The sequence below is a fragment of the Lolium rigidum genome, chromosome 5 (genome assembly GCF_022539505.1).
Source record: "Lolium rigidum isolate FL_2022 chromosome 5, APGP_CSIRO_Lrig_0.1, whole genome shotgun sequence".
Taxonomy (NCBI): Eukaryota; Viridiplantae; Streptophyta; class Magnoliopsida; order Poales; family Poaceae; genus Lolium; species Lolium rigidum.
This window is the reverse complement of record NC_061512.1, coordinates 265,432,764-265,450,372: the sequence shown is the minus strand read 5'-3', so window position 1 is coordinate 265,450,372 and position 17,609 is coordinate 265,432,764. Positions and strand designations below refer to the sequence as shown.

The 17,609-nt window shown below is 44.8% G+C and overlaps 2 protein-coding genes across 8 annotated transcripts; one reads left to right on the top strand and one right to left on the bottom strand.

Annotated features, from left to right (window-relative positions):
• The first annotated feature begins 478 nt into the window (after positions 1-478).
• Positions 479-8,664, top strand: LOC124651344. 7 transcript variants are annotated; one of them, XR_006987381.1, is made up of 7 exons: positions 479-1,602; positions 2,603-4,493; positions 4,636-4,753; positions 5,110-5,977; positions 6,065-8,074; positions 8,168-8,220; positions 8,319-8,664. XR_006987381.1 is itself a non-coding variant. In XM_047190436.1 (5 exons), exons 1-5 carry the CDS (start codon positions 734-736, stop codon positions 8,067-8,069), a joined length of 5,751 nt encoding a protein of 1,916 aa, XP_047046392.1. In that variant the 5' UTR covers positions 479-733; the 3' UTR covers positions 8,070-8,664. The 7 variants fall into 7 exon arrangements, 1 of the variants encoding a protein (XP_047046392.1); XR_006987383.1 differs by having other exon boundaries at positions 8,311-8,664; XR_006987380.1 differs by having other exon boundaries at positions 6,065-8,220.
• A 282-nt stretch (positions 8,665-8,946) lies between these two features.
• On the bottom strand, positions 8,947-14,940 carry LOC124651345 (disease resistance protein RGA4-like). The gene is made up of 3 exons (XM_047190437.1): positions 13,957-14,940; positions 11,049-13,093; positions 8,947-10,961 (listed from the first exon to the last, which is right to left on the bottom strand). Exons 1-3 carry the CDS (start codon positions 14,805-14,807, stop codon positions 10,618-10,620), a joined length of 3,240 nt encoding a protein of 1,079 aa, XP_047046393.1. The 5' UTR covers positions 14,808-14,940; the 3' UTR covers positions 8,947-10,617.
• Positions 14,941-17,609: the final 2,669 nt, after the last annotated feature.

Sequence of the window (17,609 nt, the reverse complement as noted above, 5' to 3'; positions counted from 1 at the left end):
CACAAGATAATTTTTCTCTTTTCCACGTAGACTACAAAAAATATCATTTTTTCGTGAAACTTGATGAACCCACATATATTATGGAAATGTACATATAAATTTTTTTGTCAAAATTTGTTAATACTTAAAATATGTTTTCATGGTAGAGAGATCATATGCACCCGGGAGCCGAATTGAGTTTCTGGTAAGAATCTGTTATCTTTGTGTAGCCTAGAATATGAAGTAGTTTATATTAAGATTTTACACCATTAGAGCATACATCATTAGCTATGTGCAGAATTTTGATTCGAATTTTTTGAAACTTTGAAACGTAAATTCTAAGTGTTTACAAATAAAGGACTATATGTAGCTCGGTCAAGTTTTCGCAATAAAGAAGCCTTTCAAAAAGAAAGTCGATTTTTTTTGTTTTAAAAAAAGAAGCATTGGCGAATTAATTAGCCCGTCCCTTGCTCTCTCGGCTTGGTCCACCGCAGTCCTCTCCTCTCTCGCTCTGGCGGCTACCCAAGATAGGGGAAATCCACGCGCCAGGGGGGCCTTCCTCGCGGGGGGCGCGCCTCCCCTCCCCTCCAGCCTTACCTGTCCAGATCCGCCATGAGGACCAAGCCGGAGCCGGCGGCGCTGCCGGAGGCTTAGGCGGAAGCTTAGGGTAAGGGGTAATTTCTCTCAGCCGAGCAACCTAGCTAGCAAGCGAGAGTAGATAGCAAGGAACTAAGGGAGAGGAGGAAGAAGAGAAATGCGGGAGTCGAGGATGGAGGAGTACGGCATGGGGGCGATGGACACTCTCGTCCCCATGCTGGAAGAGCTGCTCCATGAGTATAACCTGCGGACAAGTGTGCAGAAGGAGATCAAGTGCCTCATGGACGAGCTCTTGGTCATGAGAGCTGGGCTTGCGAAGGTGTCCAACATGCCAGTGGACCGGTCTGTCAGGTATTGGGCTTACCAATTAAGGCAACTTTCCTATGACATCTATGACAGGCTCGACGCCTTCATGGTGCCCATCCAGGCTGTTGAACCGACCGAGCGTAACATCAATCACCTACTGAAGAGGACCCGCAAGAAGATTACCAAGTTGAAGTGTCGCCATGAGATACCCAACATCATCAAAGACATGCTGGTCAAAGTTATGAAGATGAAGGACCGTTATGACCGCTACAAGATCCAAGATATTGTTGCTGATCTTGCCACAACTGTGGTTCACCCTTGTGAAGATACCATTGCTAATCTTGTCGCAACGGCCGACCCTTGTTTCCTGGCTAAGCACAACAAGGTGCTTATACCTGTTGGGATTGAGGAGGCAATCGACGAGCTGACCAATATGTTGTCTGAGGGCGATAACGTGTCCGAGAGAAAGCCAAAGGTTCTCTCCATTGTTGGAGGTGGAGGATTAGGCAAGACAACTCTTGCTAAAGCAGTGTATGCTAAGCTTAACAAGAAATTTGATTGTGGAGGTTTTGTTCGAGTGGGTAGGAGTCCATACACGAGGAAAGTTCTCAGAGACATCATCCATGAACTTTGCAACAAAAGGTCTATGGACATCGCCTCATCAAAAATGGATGTAAGGGAGCTCTCCGACGAGCTAACAGAATTCATTGCAGGCAGAAGGTATGCACTCACCTACCATGCGCTTGTGTGTTAACTATACCGGCGGGCTACTTTAGTACTTTATTATATAATTGTAATTGTATTTGCTAGTCAATCGCAGTTAATGATTTTCGCTGGCTACTTGGCCAGTGAACTTTCTCAACAGAACTACACTTCCAGAAGTATACACGGAGGCTAGCCATGTGAAAATGGTTACAAAAGATTCATTTCAACAAATACTTCTAAAGCTTGAGATATCTTTAAGAAGTCGTTTGGTATCCATCATTTGGGCCTGAAATCCTGGAATTTATTTTGGAATTCCATAGGTGTGGGCTGTTTGGTTGCCACAGAATTGGGCCGTCATTTCATTTAGGAAATCCAACAAAATGATGCCATGGGTAAACACAATTCCAAGCTGAAACCTGTCATTTGTGTTTCTCTATGGAAGCTATTTACAAATTTAATATTAAATTCTGCTGTCATTTGCAATTCCTGTGGCAACCAAACAAGTGCCCATTTCTGGAATTACAATGTAAATGAAATGAATACATGTATTCATTTCAAAATGCTACAAACGAAATGAAAGCCTGGCTTCCAAACGACTTCTTATAGTAATAATTGGAAATTGACACTCAAATGTGCACCTTCATTTTATTGTGGATGTGGTGCCAAATCTGTACAGCTATCTTCGTGAATATAAATCCCGCATTTTCGTGTTTCATGCTAAGCTTTCCTTGCTCCTTTTTTGTTTTTTCGTTACATCCTAATTGGTAAATCCCTCCAGCAAGTTTTACTACTCCCTCCGATTCATATTAATTGACTTCAATATGGATGTATCTATACACATTTTAGTTCTAGATACATCCATATTAGAGTCAATTAATATGAACCGGAGGGAGTAGTATCTTCGATTACTATAAATCATGCATTTTTTTCTGGAGGGTAATATATGTGCAATGTTTTAGTGTATACTGTGCCGATAGATTTACTAATTATGCCTTCTGCCTTCTCGTGCTAATAGGTACTTGCTTGTTATAGATGACTTGTGGGAGATATCAACATGGGAAATGATTGAACATGCATTGAGGAGTAGTAACCCTGGAAGCAGAATAATCATAACTACTCGTCTGCATCGTGTTGGTGATGTTCACCGCATAAGACCACTTTCCTATGCTAACTCCAAACAACTGTTCGGTACAAGAACATCTAATTGTGAAAGTGCAAGTACAGATGAAGTGATCCATAAATTTTTAAAGAAATGTGGGGGTGTGCCATTTGCTATCATTACAATAGCTAGCTTGCTTGTTGGCAAACGAAGTGAGGATTGGTCTAAGGTGTATGATGCCATTGATTTTGGGCATGACGACGATGATATTTTTGAGAGCACAAGAAAGATATTGCGTTTTAGTTATTATGATCTACCTTCTTGTCTAAAGATCTGTTTGTTGTACATGAACGTGTTTCCAAGAGATTACTTGGTTGAAAAAAATTCCTTGATCTGGAGGTGGGTTTCTGAAGGTTTTGTCCCTGATAGACAAGGAGTAAGAGGGTCGTTTGAACTAGGAGAGATCTATTTCAACATACTAGTGAACAGAAGCATGATCCAGTGGATAGAACCCAATCATGTAAACACCCTAGGGGGTTGCCATGTTGACAATATGGTAATGGATTTCATCAATGTCATCTCAAGGGAAGTAAACTTTGTCGCAATACGAGATGTGGAGCAGGAGTGGGGACGTTCATGGGAAGGTTCATGTTATAGATTAGCACTCCACAAAAGAAGTATGAAGCACAACTATAGCATGAAAGTGGAACACATGAGGTCATTTATTGCCATCATGTGCCATGATTGTAGTAAGAAGCCTCTAATTTTGACAAACTTTAAAGTATTACGTGTGCTAGTACTAGAGAAATGTGAATTTTTGGAAGGTTGTAGTCTTAAGCATCTCGGAAAGCTGGTTGAGCTGAGGTACCTAGGACTGGTGGACACAAATGTTATTGAGTTCCCAAGAGAAATAGGACGTGATCTCAAATTTCTGCAGACATTGGACGTAAGGGGAAGTGATATAGAAGAATTACCAGTGTCCGCTGGTGAGCTAACCAACCTGATGTGCCTGTGCGCCAGCCAGAGTACAAGGATGATTGGCGGGGTAGGGAAGTTGACCTCTCTAGAAGAGCTGAGGCTACATTCAGTGGACAAGTCCCCAAACTTCTTCACGGAATTGGGGAAGCTGACAAAGATGAGGATTCTCGACATCCATTTTAATGAAATAGACGAGGAAGCATACATGGCTCTGGTGGATTCTTTGTGCCACCTGCGTAGAATCCAAACTCTCCAGATCACATCTGAACAGGATGAGTCACTTCAAGATGAAGGAGGATGGGAAAAGTGGGCTCCCCCTTTACAACTCCATAGGCTGTTGTTGTGTGGCATAACTTTACCCAGGCGTCCGTTGTGGATGGATCCCGTGCATGTTCCGCACCTCACCTTCTTGTCTTTCCAAGTGAAGGTGGTAGAAGTGCGGGATCTACAAATCCTCGGAAGGCTATCCGAGCTTGTCTGTCTCTGCATAAAGATTGAGCTCAAATCATACGGACTCAGTGCAGCGTTGTCGTATACTGTTGGTAGCGGTGAGTTCCAGAAGTTGGCAAGTCTGAAGGCTATTGGTATATCTATTATATGTGAAGAGGGAGCGCTGCCCATGCTTTGTAAGTTGGAATGTTGTGCCAGAGTGGGAATGGACATTGGTTTGGTGCCGGGTAAGATGCCATTGCTCGAGGATGTCACATACTTGCTTGACTGCAAGGGTTCCAGTGCTGAAGAGGTGGCGGGAGCAGAAGCAGCGCTGTGGCATACGGCAGAAATGCACCCCAACAATCCCACCCTTAAAATAATCAGATACAACTATGAGGTATGTAAGTATATTCATTTATATCGAGCAGTGGTTTGTCATGCCATATTAGTGTGCTGCCTGCTACGTACATGGTCGGTGTTGGTTATCTAAATTTCTCTGGATTATGAAAGCTTGTTAATTCTCCTCCCAACTTTGGCAGTCATCCTCTTCAAATGACCCTCCTGGAGATTCCACCATGCAAGTTCCTACAAGAGTTTCAGTTGCATTTGGTATTGTTGGTCCTTCTCGAACATCTGATGTCAGTGCATATGTTGATGGTAAGCTCAGTCTTAAGTATTTCTTGGTTCTATTCTTTTTAGGGTATTGAGCTGAACCTGAAGTTAAGTTCCTCCGAAGATACTGCTTTCCAAGTGGGTTGTCAGACAATGTTAAAATACATTTATATTGATTTAGCTTTGTTGTTTTGTTAAGAACATAATATGATGAAATAAATCTTCTCCGAATCCAATTGCAGGGTGACGTATTCCAACATCTCAAAACCCAAAAATATATACTTAGTCTCCTTGATACATATGCCAACATCACACAGTGGAAGGTTGAATTCTTGTACAGGTGATATGTGTAAATGCAGCAGCATTTGTAATTAACTATACCTTTTTTTGTGTGTGCTTAGATGTTTCGATCCAAGGCAGATGCCAAGTCAAGGAGACAGCAGGTCCGATGAGTGCTTTGTTGGGGGCCATGAGACCCCTTCTTGGGAAGCTGGACATGATGCTGCTGGTTCCTCCTCAAGGATGCTCCAAGAGGGTGAAGGATGGGATGTGCCACCTGAAAGATGATGTTGAAGAATTAAGCTCCTACCTTGATGAACTTTCAGAGGTGGAGGACCCACCCCCAATTGCCAAGTCCTGGATGAATGAGGCACGCGACCTGTCTTACGACATGGATGATTACATCGACAGCTTCTATGTGTCGTCTGCAGGTCCCTCCCTTGTCACCAGCGACATCAATACCCCCAGATCCCACCACAAATTGGCCAGCCATGTCAAGACCCCCAAGAGGCTCAAGTGGCAGCAGCAGATTGAGGCAACGTTATCAGAATTCAGGGTTTATGTCCAGGAGGCTATTAAACGGCATGAGGCGTATGTTTTATCAGATTCCAACATCAAGAGCACCTTGAGGCGTAGATTTGTGTCTGTTGGCCCTATGCTTCCAACGTCGTATGAAGAAACTGCTGACATAGTAATCAATGGAAGGATGAATGAATTTATTTACTCACTGGCTAACGATGCAGACCAGCAGCTCAAGGTGCTATGTGTTCTTGGATCTGCTTGCCTTGGTAAAACTACACTTGCTCGAGTATTGTACAACAAATTTGCGAGCCAGTATGATTGTCGAGCTTTCATTCGGGTGGCCAAAAAGCCTGACATGAAGAGAATTTTCTGTGGCATGCTCTCACAAGTCCAGCGGCGGCATCCCTCACATGATTGTAAGGAGATTGACCTAATTGACAGTATCAGGAAATGTCTCCAAGACAAAAGGTAGTACTGTTTTTCTTCATACAAAATAAAATAAAAACTCCCATGTTCGACCCTCAATCCTAATATGTGTTAATTATTGACATGCAGGTATTTAATTATTATTGATGATGTATGGACTGCATCAGTATGGGATATTATTAGTCATGCTCTTCCAAAGGGTAGTCATGGTAGCAGAATAATAATAACCTCACAGATTGAAGGTGTTGCATTAACATGTTGCTGTTATCAGTCAGAGCATGTTTTCGAGATGAAACCCCTAGATAATGAGTACTCCAGAAAGATTTTCTTTAAAAGACTCTGTGGCTCTGAAAGTTATTGTTCTCAGCAGTTCAGAGAGGTTCTAAACGAAATTGTTGAATTATGTGGTGGTTTGCCACTAGCAATAATCAGCATAGCTAGCCTTATAGCAAGCCAGCCTGTCATACCAACTGATCTATTGACATACATACATCATTTTTTAAGCTCTTGTTTTTGGTCACATTCTACTTCAGACATAACGAGACAAGTACTGAATCTGAGTTTCAATAATCTTCCTCATTATTTGAAGACATGCTTGATGTATCTGGTTATGTATTCAGAGGGACACACATTCTGCAAGGATGATATGGTGAAGCAATGGGTAGCTGAAGGTTTTATCGACACAACAGAAGGACAAGACGTTGAGAAAATTGCAGGAGGCTATCTGGATCAACTTATTGGTAGAAGATTCATCCAGCCTATATGTATCAACTACATTGATGAGGTGGTTTCCTTTGCAGTTCACGATGCAGTACATGATCTTATTGCGCAAAAGTCTTCTGAAGAGAATTTCATTGTTGCAATAGACTATAGTCGGAAGAATGTGTCACTTTCTTACAAGGTTCGTCGACTATCTCTCCTCTTTGGCGATGCAAGATATGCCCAGACACCAACAAACATCAGAAAGTCACAAGTTCGGTCACTCAGATTTTTTGGATTGTTTGAGTGTATGCCTTGTATTGCAGACTTCAAGCTTCTTCGTGTTCTAAACCTACAGCTATGTGGTCATAGAGGTGGTGATGGCGACACTGTAGACCTCACTGGGATTTCAGAACTGCTTCGACTGAGATATTTGAAGATTGCATGTGATGTCAGCATAGAACTGCCAGACCATGGGCTACAATTTTTGGAGACACTGGATATTATGGATGCACGACTCGCTTGTGTTCCATGGGATATCCATCTCCAACGCTTGTTGCACCTCAACCTTCGTGTTGAGAGAAACTTGCTAGACATCAGTATGAAGAGCCTTGGCAAGTTGAACAACCTGCAGTATCTTCATCTCACCTCCTCCTCTTCATCTTATACACCACCTTCTTCCGAACATCCGGATAGAAGCATTGAAGCTTTGGGTTCTTTACTTGGAGGACATGGCAACCTAAAAACTGTAGTAGTGTCTCATGGCTCCTCGGTTAAAAATATTGTGGTTGGTGGTGCTTCAAAAACAACCATCCACTGGGATGACATGTCACTTCCCCCCCTTCTCCAGAGATTTGAGTTGTCACCGCACAGTGGCATCATATTCTCACGAATTCCTACGTGGGTTGGGGAACTTGGCAACCTATGCATTTTGAAGATTGCAGTGAGGGTACTGCGGATATATTGTGTTGATATCCTAAGAGGATTGCCTGCCCTCACTGCTCTGTCGCTCAATGTGGAGACGACGCCCATTGACAAGATCATCTTTGACAGGGCTGGGTTCTCAGTTCTCAAATACTTCAAGTTGAGGTTCATGAGTGGTATTGCCTCGGTAGAATTCAAGGCGGATGCTATCCCGAGTCTCTGGAAGCTCAAACTAGTTTTAAATGACATCCCCCAAATGGACCAAAGTCAACATGGTACTACTTTTATTAGCATCGAGCATATGCCAGGCCTTAAAGAGATCTCTGCAAAAATTGGGGGTGTAGTTCCTAATGCTGATGCAGTCTCTGCGTTGAGGACCGTTCTGAGCAATCATCTGAACAATCCTACAATAAACGTGCAGTTGGTGGATAGTTTCTGTGGTGACAAAAGCACAGAGCAGAAACAACAACCAGATGAGATTCTGGAGGAAGAGATTAGAGATACCAGCTGATAAAGGTATTACTAATGCTCGTAAAGATAAGGAAATATGCCCTCCTTGGATTCAATTCGACTCGGACTCTTTAATTAAGCTGATTTGATTCTGTGTAGTGATATGGATTTCAATTCAAGCAGAGATGCTCATCCACGAGGACATGCCCAAGGTCAAACCTCAAAAAACTATCTTTTCAAAGACTGACCAGCTTGATTTGGGTCACCTTCCTGTTTTGATCGATCATTAAAGTTACTAACAGGGCTGCAGATCATTTCGGTACTATTGTTGACGCGGCTCAAAAATCGCTGTGGGCGCAGCTAAAGGGGCTGGCTTTCATGCACCATGCAGACACTACCGTGCTATCTAGTGGTTGCAGAAACATCTTGCTTTGGGCATATTCTGATGTCTGAAGTTCATGCGAACATTGGTAAAAAAAACATGAGATACGAGTGAATTCAAGTGAAGGTCGCAGATGAATCATCTGGCTTTCCAGTTGCTAGCTGTTATTATTTTTGTTAGTTTGTAATTTAGAGTCCACAACGTTTTGATGGTTTTGACTGCATGCTGATGATCTTCAACATCACTTTCAACCATAGCATGTTACTTTCGAACATCAAGTTCGGTCTTTTACTCTTTTCTGTCGAAGATTGATAAAAAAAATAGGAACACAAGTAATTATCCTATTCTGAATGTTTGAAAATACAGTGTTCAAAAATCTTGTAGGAAATCATCATACGTGGCAGCCCAACAAGAGCACACAAGAATCCAGCATAGACAAAACAAAACAGTTGGAAGAATACTCTAAAGCAACTACTCCAACAGCCATGGAATTTCTTAACATACATCAGGTAAACTTCAGAATCCAACTACACAGATCAAAGAACCCAACTACACAGATCATTGGAAGAGCGAGGAACATCTCCCTGGTCCCATTTCATTCAAAACGGAACCGCACGAACATCACATGAGAAGCTGTCTCGGAAATACAGTACATGAAAGAGAGTATTCGCTCCAGATTAAAATTCGGAAGCTCTTTTACAGTACCTTAAATTGAATTTGAGCCATCTATTTTTTTCGATCCAAAGAATGACCTCCCATCTGAACTCAAGGAATACCTGAAGCCACGCAGAAACAGATACATCTGGCTCTTGTGGGTGGGGGCTGTATTTGATGTATCTTCTCAAATTGCACGTTTACACCAATGTAACATCATCACGGCGTCTCCACGGATCTGATATGACCACTTGTTGATCAGCCCGGCTCCCTGGAATGAAAAGTTTCCATTGCCCATATTCTGCGAAATGCCCTTGTCAAAATGAAGTCACTCTGGCAATTTCACGGCTCCCACCAGACTGCAGACAAACAGTGTTAATCACAGCAAGTCTGGTGTTATTGGCCCAATGTTGGGCTAAGGACATCAAGTCAACAAACTTGTAACTTCAGTCATGTGTTTCTGGCAACCACACTCAAATAATAAATGGAATATTTTTTTGCGAAAAATAATAAATGGAATGCTGGCTCTAGATAAACTATGATGAACACAGTTCAGTGATTTTTTTCATGTACCTCTTGTCAGCACCTTGTTTTGGGCAAACGGCCACAGAAATATATGAATTTTCGGAGAAACGTTGAACTTCCAGACAACAGGAATAAACAGAGTTCCCACCCCCGTAATTTACAGTTCCGACAAACGGAAGCTTTTTCAAGGGCCACCTAACCTTTTGAGCTTTGAGGGCGATATACAACACATGCACAGAGAAGCTCATGATTTATCAAGTAGCTACTTACATCTGTCAGGTTCCCCAGACAAAGACACTAGAGGAAATAGCTCATGTAGCTGCTGCTACATAGCAGGCATCTCGCCCTAAACTGAAGACAACCAAGGCCTCAGCCTAAGCCACAGAGATGTTTTGGCTGAAGGTTTCAATTACCATTAGCAACTATTTTCCTACATAATTTAAACAAAAACATCCTTCGCCTTCATGAGGCCATGCCAGAAATAAGATTGAGAAGTTCTAGACTTACACTGAGCTAAGGAGCACCAACCTGTATATTTATCTGCAAAATTTTGCTGGAAAATACCATCTCAATACTCTAACTTACTTATGTCAAGAACTTCACCCAAACTCTACGTTAGTTAATCTCAAGTGTTTGTCTGAATAAACTGTCAGTGTCATCAGGTTTAGGACTCTGTCGGGGTTTAGCTAGTCATCAGCTATTTCCTAGGATCAGATAGAGTTATAGTTTGTTTGCTTTGACCCGATCATTGCGTTGTACCCCGATCGCCTGGGACGTGGGATGGCACGTCCGTTTGTGGGCATCGTGTGTTAGAACACGATTGATCTCAGCTAATAAAAGGAGAACAGAACCCAGAAAAGATGTAGGTTTTACACAGCACAAATCCTCTCGTCAGTTGTCTCTATATTGTTCATCTGCTATTGCTCGTGAGTGAGATCGAGAGTTGAGAGAGGCCACACTCTACTAGGTATATCACTAAGAGAAGCATAAGAATTTAAGATAGTTGGAATGTGTAAATTATCTCGGACATCCTCCAGATTCTTGCCCTTCACCCAATCAAGAGCCTCTCCATCGAGTTGCCTTCACCAAAAGTACAACTCTTTCTTATATGCCCATCCACCACTGCATCCTTGTCGAATACTTTCTTGGCTCTAGCATTACCTCCACCGTTGTCGCTATTCTGTGCCAGATTTGGATCAGTAGACTGAGTGCCATCTTCTATCAACTGATCATCAATCACCTGAGTGCTCAGACCATCTTTCCTAGAAGTATTCTCTAGGCCATCAATGTTATCCATATCCTCTTTCCCATCACCGTCACGTTGACTATCACCATTCTCTTTACTGTCAGAGCAGAGCACACCATCTACCATCTCTGAAGTAAAAACTTGTACTGCACAATTAAAATGTCACATGCTAGATGAACAGGGAGTACGCATAGCCAAAGTAGCAATTTAAAAAAAAGGTGCATGGCACTTACCAGGACATTCTCTCTGTCCAGTACAAATGGCATCGAGCTTCACTGATAACGCCGTGCAAGTAACTGGTGCCGCAGGGGTTTCCACAACAGGCTCACTCCCTATCAATTTCGTCTTGACAAACAAGAGCTTTGGACGCTTGGGATGGTTCTTTGCTGCTTCTTTCCATTTGTGTTTTGTTTCGTTGCTCACTCCATCATGGAGCGCCACCTCCTTAAGACGTTCCAGGGACAGGATCGTCGTGCCGCAAAAACCATTTAGATCCTTACATAGCAGCCGGAGAGACTCAAGGCGTGGCAGAGCTCCCTCTTGGATTTTTAACTCAGTCATGACTTCCACCACAATGCATAGGCATCGCAGGCTTGCGAGTGCACCTTGTCTGATGACAAGCTTGTTGAGTTGAGTTGAAATCAGCTTCACGCACTCCAAGCCGCACACTCTGTCCAGTGATGCAAAAATATCCTCACATAGTTTGTGATCAGGGGATGAAAGACACAGCTTAGTGAGACCACCCAGCATGGTAACAAACAGAGGCAGGCTGCATATGTTGTGTAGCTTGAGGGAGCTAAGATAGTAATAGTCATCCATTTCCAGGGAGAAATTCATCAAGTCTTGAGGCTGTCCATTGAAATTCAGCGAGAGGGAACGTGAACCTTTCAAATCGGTGCCTCTCTTGATGAACCCCTTGATGGCCTCTGAGAGGCGACTTAAGTTGCTGCTGGTGCCAGCTGTAGACTCACACCATATTTTTACCCTTGTGAGGTGCTCCATTTTATCCATCAGCTGCAGGAATTCTTGGCTCTTGTCCACAATAAACCCTGATACCGTCTCCAATTTACTCTTTTCTGACAATGAAGTCTGTAGCTTACCCATTCTCCATCTTACATCTTCGAGCTTGAACCTTCCAAACAGATGAACTAAACATGGAAGCTCCATGACTTCTTTGGGAAGAATATCTATCTTGGTTCTTCTTACATCAAGTGTCTCCAAATATCGAAGTTTCTTGATCTCTTTGGGACACACTGTAATTGTAGCAGCGCCCCTGAGGCTTAGGTACCTGAGCAACAACAGTTTCCTGCATATCTCCTTAAGATGCTTGTCTTCCAAGTGGTTGCCGCATTCTTCCAGATCCAAAACCCGCAGCAGTTCATACTTGGAAAAATCCAACAAAGATTTGTGCGCCTTACCAAAGATTGTCAGAGACCGGACCAGACGTAATTCCTTTGGATTCATTCTGGCCCGTTCAGCGCTTTTACGATGCACAGAAAGCCAACGGATATTACTATGTAGGGGGGCCTTATCATATAACAAGGTAACAAAGTTCTCACATGTAGACTTGTGAAGGATGAATTCGATCATCATGCCGTGAGTTTGGCATGCCTTCACCTCTGTGCTGCTGCTGTTGCTGGTATCAATAGGCCGAATGATACTCCGGTCGACCAGCTCGTCGAAATTGTCAACAGCGACACTTACAGCACTGCGTCTGTGGTCATCTTTGATTAACCCTTCTGCTAACCATCTCCTTATCAGGCTTCCTCTCCTGATTGGATGGCCACCTGGGTAAATACCCATGTATAACAAGCATGTCTTGACATCTTGGCTACCAAGGCTGGTGTAGCTGTCAACGAGCACACGCTTCATTCTTGCTAAGGTCTCCTTTGTCTCCAGATGTTCCCCAATGTTTTGGCACAGACTTGTCCATCTTCTGGGATCACCTTTACTTTGCAAGAACTGAGCTGTGGTAACAAGAGCAAGGGGTAGACCATCACATTTGGTCAGTGCTTCTGAAGTACCGAGCTGCTGCCTATGATCACTGGCCAGTGGTGGATCTTCCAAGGAAGCTTCTTGGAAGAACAATTGTCTTGAGTGCTCCTGGGAAAGAGTTTTCATCACGTACACATGACCATGAGCAGAGCTGCAAGCATTTGCCACAGACTGAATGGCCGTCGTCACCATAACTCTGCTGCTCACCCCCGAAACTGCAGGGAAGGCTTCTTTTATATCGTGCCAAAATATGGTGCGGACATCATCGATCACAATGAAGTACCTAATAAAAAGGTAGATTGAAAAATGATAAGAATGAGTTGCAAGACATTTGATCTTCAGACAAAGCAAGTCGATATGTGTCACTATGATAGGAATCCGCTTAAAAAGGGAAAGAAATAAAGAATTGTAATAGGAATCAATGTCATTGTAGAAACAATACCATAGAGATGGTATCATCAGCTAGTCGTTGTGACACACTGTTAATAAGCCCTGTATGAGGGTCTTATGCCAAGGTGACCACACAGTAGAGAGATGCATATCTATGCTGGCGGAATTGTCAGTTCATCCAAGCTGGACATGTGTGTGTGTGTGTCTTCCCAGTTTTTTACCTATGGCAATGGCAATGTAGAATAAACTGCATGATACAGTTGATAATTCATGAATTAGTTTTCTTGGTGATGAGTAATTTTGTTTCTATGTACATAATCAAATATATGGGCAGCTGTTACATACATATATTCACTGTTTTTTTTAGACATAAAGGGGCAAAGCCCCCTGTTCCATTGAAAATACAACCGAGTGTCACCAGAGAACAAAATCTGAACTCTCAGACTGGGAGAGATTCAATACAAAAACAGGGGGAAATAACTAAACAACAACAAGCAAGAACCAGCTACGAGGATAGAGTCAGTGAAGGCGAACATTCGGCAGCATCTACTCGCAGGAAGTTTCTTGATGCCATTGTCGGAGAAGATCTGCTGAGCCCTTAGATTTTCCAACGGCACCCAACTTTACTGCTTATTTATGTACTTGTGGAATATTAGATTTCTCCGCTCAAAGTTATTACTAGCTCAGATGACTTGGAATCTCACTAGCCTCATTAAAGGAGAGCAATTGCAGCAATCGTTCAATTAATCAACGTACCTCTTGGTGCCAAGGCACTCCCTGAGGCTTGTGCGGAGCTTGCCGAGATGGCAGTAGCTGCCAGTACTTCCAGCCAGGGCACCAATGGAGATGGAAGAATCCCTTTGAAGTTGCCGGAGTATCTCCTTGAGAACATGGACTGCGCCTCTCTCCCCGGCGCGAACCCAAGCCCGCGCGTCGTATCCGCTCTCAGCTGCGCCGTCGTAGGCCTGCCTGGCAAGGAGAGTCTTGCCTATGCCGCCGAATCCGACAAGGGAGATCACCTTGAGCTGCTCCCTCGGTTGGTCTTGCGGCGTTTCCCTGATCAGCTCCATGAGCTCATCCCTGGCCCCTTCCATGCCGACAGCGGCCACAGGTAGGCCGGCGGCTGAAAGGCTGGTCTCCATCTCCGCGGCAGGTGGCCCTGGCCCTGGCTCCAGGGCGCTGGATCCGCCGCCAACGCTGGATTGGTAACTTTCCCTCAGCTTGGACGCCTCCACCGACGTCTTCCTAAGATCACGGATCGCGGCGGCGAACTTGCCACGGGCCTTCAATGTCTTGAAGCGGTGGAGCTTCCGGCGGATCCATGGGGCGCCGGCCTCGAGCGCCACGCGGCGCGTGAAGCGGTCGATGCAGTCCTCGATGTCGCGCGCCAGGCCGCGCACCATCTCGATCCAGGCCCTCTGCACGTGGTCGGCGGAGGAGCGGCGGCGGTCCTCGTCTTCGAGGATGGCGGCGCAGATCATGACGAACTCGCTCTTGATGTACCTGATGTCGTGCTCCAGCTCGCCCCGCAGCTTGTGGTTTGTCTGCAGGAAATCCAGGAGCTTGGGCGCGATCTTGCCGGCCACGGTGCCAACAGCAGCTTCCATCTCCGCTCCTTTCCCAGCTCGCTGGCTCTGATTCTTCACTTCACTCCCTGCAAGGAGCAGAGGATTCAGCAGCCGTGGCCATGCCGGGCGAAGACCAGAAGACCAGCTACAGTAGTCTTGGGATCCCAATAATGTAGAGGAGGACGCCTTAGGGAAAAACAAACTGCTACAAGACGCTGTTATTATTTTATGTTGTTTGACAAAATACACCGTGTGATTGTGTCTTTGCTAGCTACTATATGATACGATTTGCTAGAACATATCACCTCACTACTAAAAAGTTTTGCATTTTTGACTGATTTTGAAGACAAAATTCATAACTTTTCGTTAGAGGAGCAAATTATTTTTCAACATAATTTGCAAATTTGAGCATATTCATACATAACAACATTAACCTAAAATGATTCTAATGAATATAAAGTCACACAAATTGATAGCATCATCTAAACCTAACAAATTGGAAGTTTTGAAATATAAATTATAGCACTAGACATGTTCTTCCTCGAACCTCCTCCACTAGTCATCTTTCTCTTGAAACCTCTTCATATTGTAGAGTCGACCACCTATTTGTTATCGATGGCAAGGATCAACCATCTCCACTTGTTCTTTGGTTAAAGTTTGCATGAACCCCTTCCCAAAATTGCTTCCACGACTGCGAAATATCTCCAAGGAGTGTTTGATCATGGCATGCGGAGTATAAATCGTTATCCTCGTCTTCAGTCCATTTTCCTTCTCTCTTCTTTTTTTGCTACAAATTTGAGTGAACAAACATCTTGTTCATCTGCCGAGCTTCACCAAATTCTTTCCAAAAAAAGGGTAAACAAAACATACCTTGGGGGTATCCAAGGATCATCTTCTTCATCCGGTGGTGAAGATGGGGCAGGGGCAACGGCCGTTGCATGCGCCTGAGGTGATTGTGATGCGGTAGCTGGTACTAGAGCTGGAGCCGGTGCAACATGAGCCGGAGGGGATGGCGGTGCCCCCATGAGGCCTTCAACCCTAAATCCGGCGACTGGCCGCGACGCGAGGAAAAGAAAGCCATCCCGGAGTGACCGAGCCGTGTGAATCCGTCTGTTCCTCAACAAATCCCAGCGGATTCTGGCCGGCAGCGGCGGATTTTCTCGAGGCTGTGGCGCTCAATTCGGTCGATATAGGCTACCAGCAGCTACGCGGAGAGGGTTGGAATGTTGGGGAGCCTACGCGGAGGCGCCGGCGACCTGTTCTAGGCACCAGACTGGTCAAGGAGCAGCCAGCGGTGGCGATGCAGGGCTGGGGGGATCTGAGGGCCGGAGGCGTGGGTGGATGAGGGAAATTATAGGAGAGCGGCCGCGGGCGATGATATTCGAGGGCCGCGAAGGCCGATAAGGAAAAATTATGCGCCGCTAAAGCCTTTGGGAAATCGGCTAGAGTCGGATCCGGCGGTTAGCGCCGCATATTTCCTCCTCTAAAGCGGTCTTGTACTTCTGCTAGGCATGCTTCCAGGGCTTCTCCAATGGGAATATAGAAAAGGACGTGGAGCAACAGTTTGCGACCGCGCGGTCGAAAAATGCTTCTAGAACGAGGCCCAGCGGCCCACCGCATAGTGACCGGGCTGTCGCGGTGACGCGAATGAGGCCTAAATATGCGCCTCAGATGCGTCTCTGCAGACGCTGCGCGTCATGCCACGTGACCGCTCGCGTCTGGGCAGGCGTTTCGTCGGACCGGCCTGGCAGCAACTGATGACCCACAAGTATAGGGGATCGCAACAGTCTTCGAGGGAAGTATTACCCAATTTATTGATTCGACACAAGGGGAGACAAAGAATACTTGGAAGCCTTAACAACGGAGTTGTCAATTCGGTTGCACTGGAAACGGACTTGCTCGCAAGAGTTTATCGATAGTAACGGTTTTATAGCGATAGCGATAGTGAAATAACGACGAGCGAGTAACAAAGACAGCGGTAGTGATTTTAGTAAACGGCGAGGATTAAAATACGTAGGCACGGGGACGGATGACGGGCGTTGCATGGATGAGAGAAACTCATGTAACAATCATAGCGGGGCATTTGCGGATAATAATAAAACGGTGTCCAAGTACTAATAAATCAATAGGCATGTGTTCCAATTATAGTCGTACGTGCTCGCAATGAGAAACTTGCACAACATCTTTTGTCCTACCAGCCAGGTGGCGGCCGGGCCTCAAGGGAAACTATCTGGATATTAAGGTACTCCTTTTAATAGAGTACCGGAGCAAAGCATTAACACTCCTTGAACACATGTGATCCTCACATCACTGCCATTCCCTCCGGTTGTCCCGATTTCGTCACTTCGGGGCCATTGGTTCCGGACGACGACATGTGTATACAACTTATAGGTAAGACCATAAACAATGAATATCATGATGAAACAATAACATGTTCGGATCCGAGATCATGGCACTCGGGCCCTAGTGACAAGCATTAAGCATAACAAGTTGCAACAATATCATAAAAGTACCATCTACGGACACTAGGCACTATGCCCTAACAATCTTATGCTATTACATGACCAATCTCATCCAATCCCTACCATCCCCTTCGGCCTACGAGCGGGGGAATTACTCACACATGGATGGGGGAAACATTGCTGGTTGATGGAGAGGCGTTGGCGGTGATGGCGGTGATGATCTCCTCCAATTCCCCGTCCCGGCGGAGTGCCGAACGGAGACTTCGGCTCCCGCGACGGAGTTTCGCGATGTGGCGGCGTTCCGGAGGGTTTACGGCGACTTCGACTTCTCTCCGGGCGTTTTTAGGTCGAGGCGAATAAGTAGTCCGAAGGAGGGCGT